At 39.1% G+C, this 13,890-nt stretch overlaps 1 protein-coding gene across 1 annotated transcript in view; it reads left to right on the top strand.

Annotated features, from left to right (window-relative positions):
* The window catches only part of plekhg5b (pleckstrin homology domain containing, family G (with RhoGef domain) member 5b), a 48,496-nt gene that overhangs the window by 5,438 nt on the left and 29,168 nt on the right, over window positions 1-13,890 (top strand). Inside the window, 1 exon segment of the mRNA XM_088406875.1 lies at window positions 2,463-2,539. Coding sequence (XP_088263001.1) covers window positions 2,463-2,539 — 77 coding nt within the window.

Genomic DNA, 13,890 nt, shown 5'->3' with positions numbered 1-13,890 from the left:
ACTGCTATTTGGGTTGAAATGCGCTGAACTGATTGTTTTTCTGATTTCTGACAAATGTACAATGTTTCCACCTACCCCCTACAATGTGATCACTGAATAGCCATTGCTGTTTGGTGCATTGAGTATTTTCTTTTGTCATTTGAGTTGTTCCACTGCGTGAGTGGTCATCGAATCTGTCTCCAGTCAACCGCGTGAGCGAGTATAGGACAGCACTTGCTTTCTTTTGCTCCTCCACATTGAATTGATCATTGAATTAGAGCCCTTTTTTCAAGTTTTCATTATTATTATTATTTTCAAAGCCTTGTCTTTTATACTGAATATTAATTTATTATTATTATTTTCAAAGCCTTGTCTTTTATACTGAATATTAATTGACACAGCTACCTCGTTGTCCCACTCGCTGTAGTTTGACTTCCCGCAGTTCTTCGAAACGGAAGCTGGCAGTGGTTCTTTTCAATTCTGGTATAACATGAATCTGAAAGAATACAAAATAATCAGCTATCGATTGCTGCTTCTTATGACTATATTTGTCCAAAAATCCACCTGTTGTTTGGACTCTCCGCGTGACTCTCCACCGTTTCTTTAGTGTGCCCTCTCTTTGTGCACTATCACGTGTGTTTCCGCGTATAGCTTGTGTTAGCGTTTGGCATCATCAGCACTGCTGAGTTGAGGAATTCTGATTCATCAGAGAGAGCGAGAGTGTGCGAGACGGGACGTCAGCGCGATATGAGGAAGTCAACGGGAAGATGGATGCACAGTGCGAAAATAGAAATTGCAAGTTACTGTTCCATTTTATATGACAACTGTGCGAAAATAGAAATTGCAAGTTACTGTTCCATTTTATATGACAGCTTTTAAAAAATCTTAATGTTTTTATGATGCAATTTACTCATATTTAAATTTGAAAAGAAATATTAATCAAAGTCTTCAAGGAGCAAATTAACTAAACAGGCCTAAATAAATGTATGTCATACGTCTGACTACATAGAATTTTATTATGAAGTTAAAAATTTAATTCGATGTGTGAAATTGATCATGTCATAAAGAAAATGGTTGCATTGTATAAGGACGATGCCAATGATCAAAGTTGTGCCCGTCCGATTTCCCTTATGATCGTCTTCAGCTATTATGGGTTAAAAATAAACAAGTAGATTTGAATTTTCTGCTAAATGTCCACGGGTTTGGCTTCGCTGTACACTACGTAGTGCAGATCTACCGGTTAGCTTGGTTGAGCAACATGTCTTTTTTTTTGCTGTTGTTATCTTTTCAATAACTTTATTTAACAACTTCCAACGTTGAAGATGGTCAACCAGTATAGCACCGCTTCCCTGCAGTGAGCATCCAATAACGTTACTTTCAATGTGAGGCTTCAAGCTTGCCAACTTATAACTCGATTGGCTATTGCAACTGTCTATTAACTATATGGGCCCGTTCACATATCATTTCATCCATTTCATCCACAGCATACTGTTGGTCATTAAGAACACATTTATTTGCAAGCTTTTGACATTTATAATCATTTGATTTATTTCTTTTTAATGAACAACGGTCTAAATCTTACACAGTGTCCCTTTAAGGAAGTCCGCTACGGACTGCAGATGGGTTGTTTCTTGTCCAGCAGCCAGCGACCAAGAGGTGTGCAGTATTAATCCCTCATTCCGACAAGCACCTTTAAACCGTCGGTGTAACTGTGCCCAAGCAGATGACTCCGAGACTTTCCGTGCGGGGCAGGGCCTTGGGTCTTTGATTTGTATTTTTTTGCCTCTGAGCCCAGAAGTGTTTCAGCATCATGTTTCAACAGCGATCTCTTAAAAGTGCCTTTCCCTAGAACTCAGCGGTGAAATGGTATAGTTGGCTTCTATTGAAAGGGAACAGGTGACGCTACCCTATTTTGACCACCCCCTGTGCCAAGAGGGGCCCCTTTGGACAGGTAGATAAATATGCTCATATCTTATTGTCATGTCTTTATCACGTACTGTATGCACCCACACAAGATGTAGACATAAACAGTCCTTTAATCACTCGCTCAATATTGAGCAGTGGAGGAGCTTTTAGAGGTTTATTTGACAAGAGTGATTTGTTATTGTGTGAGTGCACTTTGCTAAAGAAAGAGAGATACAAGCTTTCTACTCCTTTGCTCCATTTTCTTTCCGTCCAGTCACTCGTTATTCATGTCCCTCTGATCTCCTCCCATTAGTGGCCCCCACAGGCTGGCCCCCCTCAGCTTGTGTTTACTCCGTCTCACTTTGGTCTCCATTACCACTCATTCACTCCCCACTACATTGCCCATACATACTGTAAACCCAGGTGGCGAGGCTTGACCATAGTTGCAACCGCTTTACCAAGAAAGGAGTGTTAATGAACATGTGTTAATACAGTATATCGAAATTAGGTTGCTGTTGAGTTTGTTTGTTTTTTTCAAACTGACACATCTTTGAATTTGCCTATTTGTTTTATGTCAGATGACAAGCCTGTTCAGGAGGAGGACTATGTGGTATGCCAGCACCCCGAGTGCCCCGACCGACGCAGGGCCTCAAAGGTAAGCCCACAGCAATTTACTGGTCAATGGCCTTCATTTACCATGTAGAATTAATGTCAGAAGATCATATAGCATTTATACAGAACTGATAGGGCGTTGATACAAAACTAATTAAAAAAACACTTCATTGGCAGTTTATGTATAACATGATGTGTCTTTTATAATCTTAAGACACATACAAAACAGATCTCAAAATTCAGGTATTCATCCTAAGTGCAGTCACATGTGACTAAGTCATAACTATGACATCAAGGGTGGACCAAAGTGCCGTTATTCATTCTTTGCACTTCTCCAGGAAAGTTAAATTAAAATACACAGTGAAACATGGAATCATAAGATACCAGAAGATAAGCTCTGAGCAAAGAATAGCGACGGGACTTTTGGCTTATTAAAGCAATCCAATCATTCAGACACGATTAGCTAAAAAAGAATTGTTGACTGTCTCTGTTAAATTTTTTCGTTTATTTGATAATGTTTTCCGGGCAGCTCGGTGGCGCAGTGAATAGCACATCTGTCTCACAGTTCAAGTCCACCTGGCTCCGGCCTTCCTGTGTGGAGTTTGCATGTTCTCCCCAAGCCTGCGTGGGTTCTCTTCGGGCACTCCGGCTTCCTCCCATTCCCCAAAAACATGCATGGCAGGTGAATTGGACATACTAAATCGTCCTTAGGTGTGATTGGGCGCATGATTGGTCGTTCGTCTCTGCGTGCCCTGCGATTGGCTGGCAACCAGTTCAGGGTTTCCCCCGCCTACTGCCCGAAGCCAGCTGAGATAGGCGCCAGCAAGCCTGCGACCCCTGTGGGTATAAGCGCCTATAGAAAGATGGATGGATGGTCATGTTTTCCTAACCAAAAAAAAAATAAAAAAATTGAGATTAGTGATGCATCATGATTCATGTCATAATTTGTTACCCTCAATTCATTAAACCTTACCAGTTATCCAAACTCATTTACTGACATTTGCAGCCTGAATGAGTGAACTAAAACTGAAATTAATAGCCTGCACATGACAATCCCCCTGTTGATTTCCTCATCAGATTCAGCAACACTACACTTCATCTACAAGGTCAAGCAGGGGGGAAAAAGCTGCTGTGCTTCATCTATGTGGTTTAAAAAGGGTGTCAGGTGTCTTGTGTCTGGCCACTGGACCTTTTAATGAATTAGTGTTAACAATGGGAATCTGGCCAGAAGATGGAGGGAGACGAACACTGTACCTGCTTGCTTATTTTGGTTCTCCTGTTTTCTCTTGTTTCTTCTCCACCCAGGCATCATATGGATATTTCCCTTTTCAAAAGAGTTCATTGTGGAGAGAAAAGAAAGCAAATTAATTGTGGGCAGTGCAGAGTGGAGTACTTAACATTTTGCCATGGTAACAGAGGAAAATAACATTTCGGAAAAAGTGAGCCCAAGATTTTTACCTGATTCAGCTTTCAGCCCTGGCGCTTCCTTCTTATATAAGTTTTATCAGTGAATAGAGCTGTCTGAGTTCAGAATGCCTGCATTTGAAGCCCCCCCCCCCCCAAAAAAAAAAATGTAAATGCCATCGAAAATATGCAAAAAAAAGTAATGGCAAGTTGAAAGAGGAGAGCTGTTAAAGTTATACCAGAGGCTTGTTGCAGGCTACACATATGTCACCTGAAACTCACTAAGGGACATTCAACCCTAAACATTAGTTAGGGTTGTGTTTGCACATTCATCTCTGCTGTAGTAGATACTAACAAAAGCAAGTAAATATTTTGCCCCGGATTCTCTTCCCTGATCTTTCTGTGTTTTTGGAAAATTTGGGGGGGGACAAAACAAAAAAACACCACCTTCAGGCTAAAATTTAATTGTAATACATTGTGTTACTCTGATTTGAACGAATACAATATTACTATTTTTTGTGTGTAATATATTACACTACCACATTACAGCAACAAATAATGCATTACTGTAATTACATTAATTTTTAATGCATCTCGCCAAACACTGTTCGCTAGTATCATGTAGATTACTTTCTTGCTTGCCTATATGGCAGAACCTTGCAGTCAAACTCATTTAAATAATCTATACATTATTTTCCATTTTCATAATGTGCTGGTTGTGTGGAAAAAGGATGTAGGAAAGGTACTACCAATTATCCTCTCTTCAATTGAAAATCCTGTACCCAAACACAGCTGGTTTTGTTCCCTGTTGCTGTAATTGCTTTTACTGTTTTTGCTGCTATGTGTTCTCAATTTATTTTGCTGTCTATTTTAATTACTTTACGACAGGTTACTGTAAACCCAGGAGATCAAAAACCTGCAGGTTGTATTGGGGGCAGTGCAGTTTGAATTAAACCTCAACTTGAAACAGTCCTCCCAAGATTTGTGGCTGTTAGCGTGTGGTGCTAGTCCCGGCTTGCTTGTCTTTTTTGCCTCTCTCCTCCTTCCGGTAAAACAGGACAAGACCAGACAAGAGAAGATGTAGGGTTTGGCTTTGCATAGAAATTGTTTTTCCTTCCAAGCAGCTGGGACCCAAGGCTCCTGACGTTGTCCCTATCGCTTTCTTTGCATCACATCATGTCACGTCATATCTACTTTAATGTTCGCCCTTTCTCACCATCTCGCATCCTAGATTGGTGTTAAACTCATCTGTTCTGCTGCTGAAAATCTCACCTAACTTGCCCTGGCATGCTGATTTGCTGAAGTGGTGTAGTAAACATAACCAATTAAGCTACAAAAGTAAAGTAAAGTATTAGCCAGCATTTATTGCTGCTGTCCCCTGAAGTCAACCGTCTCTCATCTCTTTCTTTTCCCCTATTCAGCTGCAGAAGCTACTATTTTCTTCATTTCCACATTCATGTGCCATTCACACAACACTTAATTTTGCACAGACAAAAATGTTATCTTTTAATCTATTATTTTTTTATATAAACCCTGTTTTGGAGCCTGAAAAGGAAAACTTTTGATGGAAAACACCGCTGTTAACATTGAAATGGATTGTCTTTGTAAACAGTAGACATTCGCACATCAAACGTTTTCATAAGCAAACATTTTCTGCTTTCGACATGGAAATATAAACTATTGTTGACAAAAACGTTCAAGCCCAGATATTGTGTAAATTAACACCCAGTGGACACAGTTTTTAAATCAACAGTTGGATCAATAAAATTGTCTGTGACCAAAATGAGTTTGACACCCCTGATTTAAAGCATACATAACAAAACAAACGTAACACTGGAAAAACGTCTTAATTTCAGTCGTGACCTCAGCATGCTTCAACAAGCTTTCCATGACACTCACACACTTTGTCAGCCACACACTAGTCTCGGTTTTCTGCCAGTTAGTACTTTTCCAGTCATCGAGGATGATGGGGATAATGACGCTGCTGCACAAATTAGCCTGCGATCTCATACTCATACATTCGAAGCATTGGGAAATTTTTATGTTCCAAATTTTAAAATAGTACTGGAAACATTCTTTGTGAAGTCAGGATTTTGCAATTCTGACTGATGCTGCAGTCATCAATTTGCCGAATTAGACAGCACCCTGAGCAAGTTTACCACTGTACAGTGTCTTAACAGGGAAAGGTAAATACAAATTATGCCATTTCATCCTCTCAAGAGTGTCCTGGTCAGGATTCAGGAAACATTGCAACAGACAGGGAATAACAGGATGAGGCTATCTGACTGCTACTCCAATGAAAACGTCTCTCTTATGAGTCCACCAGTAGGGGTTCAGAGACTTTTATAGAAGGCCCCAAGCAAAGAGTGGTTAAGATAACAAGCCTGCTGAAAAGCCTGCCATCATGTTGAATTCATGTAAACTGCAGCCTAATGAAATGTTCGGTCTGCATGGCTCGACGACAGAGGCACTGCAGAGTTTTTTTTTTTTTTTTTTTTCCCCAAACTCAGAAAGTATGATTATGGCTGCCCAACTCCAGCACACTTGCTTTCCAAAACTGGAGGCAACCTAGCAACCGGCCCAAGCAGCCATATGTGAAAACTTATTGGAGTACCTCAGGGGAAATATTTGCCTTGAATACTCTTGGTGTGTCTGTGCTTTGATTCTTATGTGGACTTGCTTGTCCTTGTTATCCTCACACTCGGTTGGGGGGTTAGCGCCAAGATGGGGTCAAAGAGGCAAGCCCCCCCAATCCCCAACTATTCATTCCTCCCCCAACAATGGCATTACCAGTGGGGTCTAATCCTTCACGTAATTGCATTGCTGCCCTCCCCTCTTTTAAGAGTAGCCTCCTCCGATTAAGACTGACAGCGGGGGACATGGGTTCAACAGGTTGTTTTATTTTGAGCAACTGTTGTGGGGAGTGAGGCATTAAGAACTGCCCACTCCTTTACCCTACCATTAACATGTGCCACCCCCTCCCACTTTTGCCTTTGGGGCGCCCCCTTGTTTTTGTGAACTAGCTAATTCCGAGGGATTTCAGTGGAGTCATCTCGGAATAAACCGAAAAACAAGAGAGCCCTACTAAGTTGGGAATGACATCACTCCCAAATTGTTTTATTTTGATTTAATCTAATGTGCAAGTGCTGATCCTGGTCCCTGTGAAAAATGGCTTAGTTTTTTTTTTTTTTTTTAATAATTAATTGGAATTAATCCACAACTTTTTTCCCCCTTAACCTTGATCACAGCGGTCATTTTTATATTAAAATGGCCATGCCTATTTCCTGTGTGGCACCACTCCAAACCAGATTCAGTAATTTTAGTCCTGCTTTTTTCCAAACATGCTGTAGTGAAACCAAAAGTAAATCAAGTGTGGCCTTAAATAGTTTGACTGCTCAAACCGCTTAATGAACAGTGTATTTTGCGTTACCAAATATGATGCCTTGTGCAACAATAAGTGGTCAAACCCCCCAGGTATAATAATTATGATTGTGCAATTCAATTTTGACCCACTAGAACATTACAGCTGTCAACAAGGTCTTCTTTGATACTTTTAGTTCTAGTCTGTCTCAATTAGTAGAGTCTATTCTGACCTTCATGACAACCAGACGGCCACATTTTCCACCTTGTATGACAATGTTCCCTTCTAAACGTTTTTCTGGGTTATCACTTTTAGTTCAAAAAGTGACAATAGTTTTAACTCTTCAACCGAATTAAAACCTGCAAATGGCCACAGCTATCCACCAGTAAAGAAAGAGTTTTCCTTCTAAGTTGTGAGCTAAACTAAAAATGTAAGTTGAAAAAAGTTGATGTGAAGCTTGTGCGGGTGTGATTGGGAAGGAGGATGGAAGGTGGGAGGGGCCTGTGACTTTCTGCGCGTATGTTCGCATGTGTGGCTGTCAGACTGCTGTCATAAACAAAGTGAACACATCAACCGCCAACTTTTGTGGATCTAGAAATTCATACAAGTGACTGGGACTTCCTCATTGGATCTTGCCTGTATTGATCAATTCTTCCACTGAAACTTCAAGGCTTATGTTTCCTGGCAAAGTGACATTTTCTATGGTAGGTAATCATTGAATATGCACTCTCTTGTAGTATGACTTCTTACTACTTGCTACTTCTTCCTACTGACTTCTCATTAAGTTTCCATTCATTTCTGGTCAAGTAAAGACAGGTGTGTGACTTTAGAGCAGCTTTTGTTTCTCCTTGTCTCAGGGGAACAGCACTTTGTCTGCTTTTCCTCTCGTGTGCATATTTCACATCTGCTTCTTATATCAACACACCAGCCTCCCTCCTGGCACACGCCAAGCTTCTCCTAAATAGTAAAAAAGGTTCAAACAAATCTTTCCCTGTGTCAAATTTGGAACAGCTTATATCCAAATCAGCAGTCAGTGTTGGGATTTGAATATTCCTGGGTCTTGTGCACCATCCCCCTTGTCTATGTGTGCCTGCCCTCGGGCTATGGATAGAATGGCTGTTTATGTGAAAACTGGTGCTGCTACACCTGACTTTGGGCCCCAGTTGCAGGTAAGAGGCGCCTATTTTGCCATCGTGGTTTGGATGGTCCAGGTTTAGTTATTCAGAGCAAAGTGGATTTTTATATCAAGAAGCATTTTTAAGCGTGTCCTTCTTTTGTATGATGACAACAGTATACTGTCATTTAATGTAAAGTCATTGATAAATGACAAGTGTATTAAGATAAAGGGGTTGGGGAAACACACACATTCTAACTAAACATTAATATGCCGCCAGAGTAAAGAGGAAGTTGTGGAACTAGAAACCGTCTGATGTCAGAACTATGGAAGTGGAGGAAAAAGATTTTTGAGGGGAAAAGATTGCTGCAAGTTGAAACAGATTTTTTTGCCATGGTGTGTTTTCGGGGTTCATTACAAAAGTGTTGCAGTGCTTCCTGCAGATATGTCTGGGAACAGTCAGATGTTATCATTTTGATCAAAGATGATTCTCTGGTGATTTTTTTCTTTTTTTTCTTTTTTCAAAGGCTGCAAATGTTGATGTGTCGTGGAGATGTATAGATGTGTTGATTTTTTTTTTTTATGTTTTCTGTTTATTCCACTATACGTCCATAATTTGAGTCACATAATCAGACTTTAACTCAGTGAACCCTTTAAGAATGCATCACAATGCTGTACCACAGGAATTATTACTATGCAAAAATAATAGCTGTTTCTTTTTTGGGGCTACTCATTTCAATATAGCTAAGGTATCAGAAAGCTGGCAAGTTTTGTCTATCCATACCCGGTGTGTCCTAAATAAATTGAGCTAGAATGTGAAGAGGACTCATTTACTTCCTAGGAACTAAATTGAGTAATATTTTTTAATGACTAACCCAAACATTGGATTGTGGAAGAAATGAAGCACATACGTCAGTGTTACCATAGCAACACATGCTTTCATCATTTGTGCAATCAATCATTGTTACCATAGCAACACAAGCTTTCATCATTTGTGCAATCCATCACTTTGTACTTGTGATTTTAAAAGTGTCATATTAATGTTTATTCCATTTTCCTATCACATTTTATACTCCAATTTTTTATACTTTAACCACACCACCATGTTTTTTTTCTTTTTTTTTTTTTTTAACATAAAGCACCCAACTGTATCATCTGCCCTTTCGAAAATAGGTCACTGCTGTGTTACGTTATGTATCTAATGGTTCCTATGAACCTTTTTGCTGTTGTTTTGAAAGCAAAGTTTTCCATTTCCCAATCTCGGAAATTCTACTTTTCTCTCATCATTCGTCACTTAAGCATATGATGGCTGGAAAGCAGGACTTTAACTCTTTTCAGACAATGACTCACAAGTACAGTACTTACTAGGAATACTAGTATGAGTATGAGCATCACTTGTTGAATCATTTTTGTTTGATTGTTTTTTGGTTTTTTTTAAATTGCAGTTTTGTCCAAACAAGGACTAATGAGACACACAGCTATAATCGGTCAATGGTCCAGTGAACTAAAGATGTTTTTATTTTTTATTTTATGAGATTATGCATTTTTTTAACAATGTGTTTCAATAGAAGTCAATAGAAGTTGTTGCTATGGTTGAGGATACTTTGAATTATGAATCATCATAGCATGTTGAGCAATTTTACTGTGTGTTTTCAACAATTTTTTGTTTGTTTGTTCTTTATTTAGTACAATGAGGATGCTGCATTCAGAAAAAAACCTATCCATTCCATCTTCTTTAGCTACTTATCCTCACAAGGGTCGCAGGCTTGCTTGACTTCAGGCTAGTTTCACTTTCTTTAATTGGTTGTATCATAAAATAATCTGGACCCAGATACATTTTTAAGTACATGTTCAAACTACTTTAAAAAAATATGCCTGGATTCAGGTTATTTTGAATTATACAACTACCGTACTTAAAGAAATGAAGCTAATTTATAGAATGTTTAAATATGTTAAGTATCCCTTAAGCAGTCATATCATTTAAAAGGAAGTTGCACAAATTTGTTATTTCATATGTAGCAATGTCATCTTTGCGTTAATCAGTAACCAAGACGTGCTGTCCATTGCCAAACGGTTGGTGACCCCTGCTTTAGAGCAAGTCGATAATTTCTCTTTAGTCAGTAAAGAGGATTTGGGCTCCAAATCACCTGATCTTAGACATCTTTACATGCGTTGCACTTTATGAACTGTCACCTTTTTAACTTTCTTTTCATGTACTTGGTTAATTAGGCCGAAATTATCTTTTGATTGGCAGGTGTGCATTAGGTAAAATTTGATTTCACTGATTCAAATTTCTAACCCTTCTTACTCAGTGATTATGTGCATTGGGCAGCATCGAGTATAGGTTTGATGAAGTGCAAACCTAAAACTTTTCTTCAACTTTGTTAAAAATAAACATGACAACTTGTGTCACTTAGGAAACAAACAAAAGTTTAGATAAGGTGCCGCTAATTTTGTTGTGCAATAATTCCTCGTTTTTCGCAGTTAATGGGGACCGAAACCCTTCCACGACAATTGAAAAAGGCAAAGTAGTGTCACCCCCCCCACCATGAATTTTTATGCACGTGTATGTTTGTACAATGTGAAAAGTACTTAGACTTTACATTTTTAACACAAATAGCACTGCAGTACACATTTACTTAAATCTGAAATTATTATACCTTATACAGTAACTGTACCGTTATCCCTTGTCGTTTTCATGTTTTGGCTGTATGTAGTCGGGATCATGATTAGCTGCAGTTTCCCTCAAAGTGGGCACTCTGACATCTAACTAGAGTGAAGCAAGTAGCAGACCAAACATGAGTAGATAGAAGTTTACACTTGAAATTCCAATATATTACAAAAGGTAAGAGGATTCAAAAGCTGTCTTTCCTTCTTGCCAGTGTCCTTCACCCGCTTGTGTGTGAAAGTCAGAGAACTTCCTCCGCAGTGACAAAAAAAAAAAGTAGTACTGTTCTCAATTGATTGGCCAGGCAATCTGTGAAGAATTCAACACTCCTAGAAGACGTGTTAGTTTTATTAAGTCCACCAAGAACAGGCAAGCTTTAACAAGATTGTACGCTGAATTAGAAATCGTAGTTTAAAACAAGAAAGCCAACAAGGTGGTCACGATTTCAACTATTTATTGAAAATAAGTGAACATTTTGAGTTCTTCCACTACAATCACACAGCTGTGCCAATGCACATTACTTACACCTTGCCCAAGAGCGAGAAAATTAAGAGAGAAATTAAAATGCAACACAGAATATTTGCAACAGTGCATTGAGAGAACACCACTCAAAATGAACCATAAAAGTGCAATGGAGTCCCACGCACAAATTGTTGCTTTGAAGAAGATCCGTTGTAGTATTAGCAGCGGCAAAAACATATTTCCCCTTTTTTATTCACACTGGCTCTCACTTACCTTCCTACAGTAGCATGATCTGTGCCCTGTGAGGGTATTTTCTCCGAAAGTGGGAAAAATCCCTAACCCCCCCACCCCAAAAAAAATTAAAACATAAAACTGAACTTTTTCACTTTAGCCAAACTGGAAAGAAAAAAAGTTAAAACCATCGTATGTTTCAATTCTTATTTGTTTTATTTATTTACAGGTACTAATACAAAGTAACATAAGCACATTTCCTATTTCTTACACTTTTCACTGTGATCCTTTAACTGGTTTGTAAGGGGAAATTGTGTAAAGGACTCCTCCACAGAAAGCTGATTTTTAGCTGGAATTTATTGCTTTGAGGTTTCGGTCTTTTTCTTGACATTTTACATAACTTGTGTGGGTGCCTCTGTGTAGTTCCCAAAATAAGTTTGTTGCACTGTTGCATTTTGTTGTAATGGGCTTCAAACCAATGTTGCCGCTGCACTCGTTCCACACAAACCCAAATGACTTCCAAACCACTTACGATACAACTCCTGTCCTTCAGAAACAAACGGTTCGCTTTCTTTAACCGCAGCCATGTTGCGCTAGTCTTATGTTTGGCCTGAGTGTGAAGGAAACGAGGAGTGTGGAAGCTACGGAAGCTCAAGAGGGCTAAATGTGCCACAGCATACAGAGGAGGAAATTTTCCGTATCATAAATTTGAATTAATCGAAAAAATTGACACTGCAGGCATATTTTAGAAGAAATCTGAGTTGCTTTCTTCTACTGCCTGTGTTTACTTTTAAGCAGTTCCACAAGAATTCAACAGCATTCAGCAACAAATATGGAAAAATAAATATTGAATGGAAATAGGAAAAAAAATATTCACTGATGAGAAACATGCTCCTATATATATATATATATATATATATATATATATATATATATACACACACACACATTATAATTTATGTTTGCTATGTTGAGTGTCTTTTGATTGTCCTGTACATAATTGAGTAAACTGGTGTCTTGCTTGCCACTCTACCGAACCCTAGAACTAGCCCAGTGGCTTGAATTCATTCCACCTAACAGCAGAGATGCTACATACCTCAATTTGCCAAATAATTAAATTAAAAAAAATTGTAAAGCTAATAGAAGTGAGAGAGTATCACCAAAAGCATAACTAATAAAACCAAACAAAGTAATATGTTTCTTCCTCCATAGAATATTGTCACAAATAATTTTCCGTTTCCGTGATTCGTTCCAAGCAAATTGAAGATAGGCCAGCATCCAGGATGTGTTAGTTTGTATTCGTAACTTAAAAAGATGGACAAGTCATTTTGGTTTCACCTTGAAGAACAAACACAAGTGCCTCTTTGAGCAGCTCCACATGTGGTGGTCATAATCAAGTGGTTTAATGTAAAGCAGACATGCAGACTGGCAGCCATTCATTTTGCATAAGTACTCTTCAGGCTCTTCTGCTGTATTGTACTTAACACATGCTTGTTTTATTTATTTGTGATAAATAAGACATGGGCGGGGGCCTTGCTCTGCCTCCGATTCCTTGATCTTCGTAATCCGTTGCCGAACAGCAGTCTCTCTCTCACCGATCGGGGCTCAGTGAACTGCAAATGCTTAAATGTTTAGGTTGCCCCAAAAATGCTTGTACTGGGCCGCCTTCTCTGGTGTTTGGCTCCCAAAGGGACAATGCAGACAGTCTCGGGAGGCAAAAATGGTGGAAAGTAACATTGAGCAGACACACCTCAAAGGCTCATCATGCAAATGTTGACATGAAGTAACTCTGTAAAGTTGTGCTCTGACAACTCATGCTGATGGATGTGGTGTCTGTTCTAGTCAGGCCATGTGTGAGCCATCCACACATTTTCCAGCTGATGAGCAGACGAAGATGAGCAACTGGCACAGTTTAATCTCCTCTACTGACAATTTTTGCTATAGATGAAATGGACCAGAATCTTTTGACAAAAGTGGAAAAAAAAATTTTTCTATGTGATTCATTGTACTTGACTTAGACTAAAGCTACGCTGCAGGTCTCAGTCATCAGTTGTAGGACTGGCACAGTTTACACTTAGTTGGGCTTCTTGCAAATGACTCCAGGTTGTCCGGTGTGTCAGTTTTTTTTGTTCCTCTATTAAAACCGTCTCAAAG

This window comes from Hippichthys cyanospilos, chromosome 2 (genome assembly GCF_059441005.1).
Source record: "Hippichthys cyanospilos isolate Australia breed blue-spotted pipefish chromosome 2, RoL_Hcya_1.0, whole genome shotgun sequence".
Lineage (NCBI taxonomy): Eukaryota > Metazoa > Chordata > Actinopteri > Syngnathiformes > Syngnathidae > Hippichthys > Hippichthys cyanospilos.
Note: the sequence above shows the minus strand (reverse complement) of the source record. Positions and strands in the feature narration are given on the sequence as shown.